This window comes from Pteropus vampyrus, unplaced genomic scaffold, assembly GCF_000151845.1.
Source record: "Pteropus vampyrus isolate Shadow unplaced genomic scaffold, Pvam_2.0 Scaffold2, whole genome shotgun sequence".
Taxonomy (NCBI): domain Eukaryota; kingdom Metazoa; phylum Chordata; class Mammalia; order Chiroptera; family Pteropodidae; genus Pteropus; species Pteropus vampyrus.
The window spans coordinates 9,184,934-9,190,969 of record NW_011888783.1 but is presented as its reverse complement, the minus strand read 5'-3'; the positions used below and the strand labels follow the sequence as shown (position 1 = coordinate 9,190,969).

The 6,036-nt window shown below is 30.8% G+C and overlaps 1 protein-coding gene across 1 annotated transcript in view; it reads left to right on the top strand.

The window, feature by feature from the left end:
- DNAJC10 (DnaJ heat shock protein family (Hsp40) member C10) overlaps positions 1-6,036 on the top strand; it is a 67,129-nt gene that overhangs the window by 7,138 nt on the left and 53,955 nt on the right. Inside the window, exons 5-7 of the mRNA XM_023528427.1 lie at positions 3,530-3,612; positions 3,835-3,966; positions 4,737-4,830. Coding sequence (XP_023384195.1) covers positions 3,530-3,612; positions 3,835-3,966; positions 4,737-4,830 — 309 coding nt within the window. The remainder of the gene's footprint in view (positions 1-3,529; positions 3,613-3,834; positions 3,967-4,736; positions 4,831-6,036) is intronic.

The window sequence follows — 6,036 nt, the reverse complement described above, 5'->3', positions numbered from 1 at the left end:
TTTTTATGTGGTAATATTTTATGATATTTTAATTTAGTAATTTATGTACTTTTAAAATTAGGTATTTATGATGATGATCCTGAAATCATAACATTGGATAGACGAGAATTTGGTAAGTTTGTGGGCATACAATTTTTTAAAACTAGTCGCTAAGACAACTTCTAATCTAAAACTCTTGAGAACAAATATATTTAAAATTTAGAAATTTTTTGGTTTCTTGCAGTGCTACATGGTATATATTGTATATTAAAGAATATTATATAACTGTAATTAAGTTTTCACATAGTTTCTTTTATTATCATCATCAACTTTACTTCCATTGTTTTAATGAACTTTTATGACTTTCCTGTGCAGTAGCTACAATTATTCCTCACATTTTGCAGATGAGGAAATGAAATCTTGGAAGGGCTAAGCAACATCCTCAAAATTCTGTGCATGTGTGTGTTTGTGTATTACTGACACATTTGAAATTATAATGAACCATATTCTTTTTTCTATGTATTTCACATTATTCAAAAGTTTTTACAACACTTAAGAGTATGTTAGGTGGGGGAAAAAATCCTAATACATTGTATATGCAATATAATATAAACCATATAAAAGGTATACACATATGCATAAAGGATAAAAGCTGGATGAGAACAAAATAAAAATATCAGCACTGATAAAAAATAAAGTTCTTAGCAGAATGTGGGGCAGTACGCTATTTTTAAAAATTAATATTTCTGCAGCAAAATGTGTAAGTACGCATACTAATTAAAAGAAGTAAAAATAATACATAGCCCCATATCAGTTCAGGACAGGCTTGCGTGCCAGGTAAGCTGGCTGCAAACTTACAAAAATATTTCCAGTCTCTGAGCTTTTGGATTTCAGAATTTTAGGTAAGTATATGGTTATTGTGTAAGCATATTTAATTTGATCTGTGATTTGTATGAAATTGGATATAAAATACAGTTCTGCATTTTCCACTGCATTTTAGAAAACTATTGGATTAGGTTCTTGCACACGCAGAAAAAGTGAAAAGTAATAACAAAAACATAAGTGTAGAGGGAGTGAGTAGAAATGGCAGCAATTTTAGAATGTGTTCAAACTTAAGCAACCATCAACTTAAAATAAACTGCTAAGAACATGGCAACCACAAACCAAAAAGCTACAAGAGATATACAAGAAATAAAGAGAAAAGAACCCGAACACAATACTACAGAAAGTCATCACCGTACTTAAGAGAGCAAGACAATAAGAAACAGAGAACTACAAAAACAATCAGAAACCAGTAAAATGGCAGTGACTACATACCTTTCAATTACTTTAAATGTAAATGGATTAAGCACTCCAATCAAAATCTGAATAGAGAAGATGTACATATATACAATGAAATCTTACCATTTGCAACTTAGAGGGTATTATGCTAAATGAAATATGTCAAGAAGAGAAAGACAAATACCATGGGATTTCACTATATGTGGAATCTAAAAAACAGTAGACAAAACACAAACAAACATATATACAGAGTTAAAAGTGATAGTTGCCATATGGAAGCGGGGTTAGAAAAATGTGAAGGGATTAAGAAGTATAATTTGGCAGTTACAAAATAGTCATAGGGTGGTAAAGTACAGCTCGGGAGTACGGTACAGGGAGGTAAAGTACAGTAATATTGTAATAACTGTACATGGTGTCACATAAGTACAATACTTAGCAACTTATTGCGGGGGGGATCACTTTGTAAGTTATATGAATGTCTAACCATTATGCTGTACTTCCAAAACTAATATACTGAACTTTATAATTGAAAAATAAAAGTTTTTTAATGTTCTTAGCAAATTATTTTCTATGTCATAGAAAAGTAATATCAGTCATTATAAACCAGTTCTAGATAATATCTGCAAAAACAGAGAACATCTTGCACTTATACTAATCATAGTGAATAGTACCCACACAATACAGGCATCCTTTTGAAGACAAGCTCGAGCACTTAAAGAGGAACTCAAAGCACTTCTGCGTTTTTTAACATTTTTCTAGGCTAACAAGCTATAGTTGCATAGCCATAACAGACATCAGCTGTAGTTGTATAGTTTAGAAGCCAAAAATTGCATTTGGAAATATATTTGTTCTCTTCTGGGTCATTGGATTATGCAAAAACATCCCATTGAGCTTTGATAACATAATATTAACATTTTTAACCTTTTTCAATAATAGTGAGAACTGGGCAAATATATTAGAAGTGCTCTGTGAAAACAAAGTACCAATATAGAAGATTTTTTTACTGCAAACAAGGTTTTGTCTCAAATTAGGTGCCTTTCAGATTTGTTGTGCATCGTATTTTTACTTAAGACTTATGAACAGTAATTAAAACCTTGTCTAATTATTGCTCTCTTTTTATATGTAAATAACCACCTCATTTTTATAGCTAATGAAATATCCCATTTCTATTAAAGTTTACACTAAATCTCTTGAGATTTTACCTAACTTGGAAGTAGTTGGTGGTTTACGTCAACATGACAAATATTTTGACCAACTAGTCTGTCACACTTCCTAAACATTGCCAAAAAACAGCTGATAACAATCTTAAATTATATACTTTGTAATATGTGGGTTAACTGTTATTCCTATAGATTTGTGTGTCTTGTAATTGAAATGTAGGTAAACAATGAGTCTTGCACGTTACTAACCTGAATCAGTTATACATATTTAGAATAGTATCAAGTTTTGATGTCTTACTATAATTTACTATAACAAGAAAATTTTATTTAAAAATTAATAACTGATTTTGATATGGAATTATGTGGAAACTCTTTAACCAAAAGCAAATTGTCTTCACCTTTTTATCTTAAATGTTAGAGCACATCTTTGCAATATTAAAATTTTTAAATGTATGAATTTTGTTGACTTGTGTCAAGTCATCTTATAGATTATAATGTATAATGTATTGTTGGCTAGACACTTTATGGTGTTTACATGTTATTTTAGCAAATATGTATTTGTTTTGAATTGTTAAAAACCTTGAATCTAATACTTTCAAATAACATAGTTTTACAAGGCAAATGTCTTACTAAGGGCAAAGATTAAATTTAATCCCCAAGGTTCTTAACTGTGTTGTAGGTCTCTTATCTCATTCTTTCAGAATTTGAAGTAGCTGTTAGAATTGATAGACCACATGTTTAACCTGTGCTGCAGATAGTAAACGAGCTTAAATCTCACTCTTTCTCTCTATTTCTTTATTCATTTCTCTCTTCCACACCAACTCTTACATGAGGTTTGGCCGTTGCATTCTCTCTTTTTACAGCTTCTTTTTACATGTATCAAGCAGTTCAGGGCTGTTGCTTATTCATGTATGGGCTTAGAAGAGTTTTTTTTTTTAAGGTATTAATTAGTTTGGCAATTAAAATAATGTTTTCTTATAGGAAAAAATTATAAAGGCAGTATTGAAAGCTGTGTAATTTCTTTTCATTCTGATCTCAAAAATGTTTTAATGAAAATATGCATAAACCTTTAGTAAATAATTTGATTGTTTGTTTTCATGTACTTTTAGATGCTGCTATTAATTCTGGAGAACTATGGTTTGTGAACTTTTACTCCCCAGGATGTTCACACTGCCACGACTTAGCTCCCACGGTATGTATGTTTTACATCCTGTTTAATGCAGTTTTGTTATTTTGAATTCTGTTTAATAAATTAGGATTCTTTTTCTATTGTAGCAGTTGTAACTATTAGAAATAATTATGTAATTACACATATGGTTTTATTTGCTAAAAATATTCTCATTTAAGAATTCATGGCTTGAAGTGTATTCAAGGGAAGAAAAATGATCTTATTATTTTCTTTTTTTTCTCATAGTGGAGAGACTTTGCTAAAGAAGTGGATGGATTACTTCGAATTGGAGCTGTTAACTGTGGCGATGATAGAATGCTTTGCCGAATGAAAGGAGTCAACAGTTATCCCAGCCTCTTTATTTTTAGGTCTGGAATGGTAAGGGATAAAGTTGCCATTTTTTATATTTGTGGAATTTTTTAACATGGAAAATACTAGAGAAAACACAATATGTGAATTTGTAGAATATTTCTAGTTTTAAGTCTTATTTTGGTGACATCTAACTAGGCTCTAGTAATAAACGTTTTGGATTATATTATGAATACTTTTTAGATGCCATTACAGTCAACCTTTGAATAATAAATAACACAGGGATTAGGGCTCTGACTTGCCTGTGCAGTTAAAAAAACACATATAACTCAAGTGGCCTTCCACATACACGGATTCCCAACCTCTAGTTGGCCCTTCAACAACACGGGTTTGAACTGCAGACAGTTGAAGAAACTCCTAGTAATAGTGGACCCGCACAGTTCAAACAAAGCCTGTTGTTCAAGAGTCAACTATACTTTGCTCTCTTTCTAAATTAAATGTTTGCCAGTTTTAGTTTCTGTCTTAACATAATGTAACCAATTTGCATATTCTGTAGTTTTCAAAGTATTTTACAGGTATTGTCTCATTGATTATAAAGTTCTGATATCCCTTTTTTCAGTTTTAAGTGATAAAACTGAAACTAAAATTATTATAAATGTTATTAAAATGTCTTCCATGAAATCTGTATAATCAAGATTCTCAGCATATCATTCGGAAATAAACTGCATTGAAAGAGATCTATGTTATTCAAAATAATGTAGAATTTAAAGTCTTTGGTATTAAGTGGTTGTTTTTAAGAAGTAAAAGATGTTTCTCTTTTTTATTTAAAAAAAAAAAAGGCTGCAGTGAAGTACCATGGTGACAGATCAAAGGAAAGTTTAGTGAGTTTCGCCATGCAGCATGTTAGAAGTACAGTGACAGAATTATGGACAGGTAATTTTATTTTCTTAATTTGTTTGATTTTCAAGGATACTTTGAAATTGGTATTTTAAGTTTTTCAGTGGTAACATTAATATATTCGTCATAATATTAAAATTTTTAAATATTATTTCCATGTTTCTTAGAAAGGGAATTGTGTTACTTATTCTGACCTTTACTAAATAGTAGGCATTTAATGAATGAATTATATATATACAGAAACTAAAACCATTAGGAAGTGGAGAATGGATATGAGACGAGACTAGATGAAAAGGCAACTCTCAAAGTACAACTAAATGTTTAGTAAACCAAGTGTTTTATTGCTTTCATAAATATACTATATCCAACATTGAATTCATGCCTATCTAGTTTCATTTTAAAGTTTAAACTCTTCTAACCTTAGGCTTTTAATTCAGCAAGTGACTGTAGGTAGGTTGTTTAACTACTCTGAACTACCTATGAAATGACTAGTATCATATCAAGGGGATGCTCATATCTTCCATTGAATACTAGTTATATCTCTAAAACTGTGTTAAAAACTAGGGCTGCAGTAATAAAATACATAATCCCTACCTTCAGGGACCTCATTATTTTAGTGAGGAAGACATTGTAAACCACTAAAATTAAATGTAGTAACTAGTACTAGAAGTAAGTTTAGGGAAGCTACTCGGGTGGAGAAAAAAGGAAGAGTTAGAAAATACTTCTTGAATGAGGTCAGACCCAGTCTGTCATGAAAATGAAAAAGCCTTGAAGGATCACTGTGTATTTGGGAAACTGACAATATTTCATGAATCTAACAAAAAGATGAGTACTGTGGTAGAGTGGCATTGGGAAAAATATGGCTGGGTGAATGAATGGGTAGACAAAGCTCAGATCACAAAGGGCTTTACTTAACAATTTGAGTTTCTTAATGAAATAATGGATTTAGATATTATGTGATAAAAAAAAAATGGAGAGCCAGTGAAGGAATTTGACATGCTTAAGAGGAATTTTAGGAAATCCTGACTACTACTCAGTGAATTGGAAGAGGGTGAAATTAAGAAAACTATTTGCATTATCAAGTAATAAGTGATCAGAAGTTTGCTTTATTTTTCTTTTTAAGGAAATTTTGTTAATGCCATACAAACTGCTTTTGCTGCTGGTATTGGCTGGCTGATCACTTTTTGTTCCAAAGGAGGAGGTAACTATTATTCTGTTATGATGAAAAGACCATGACATTTA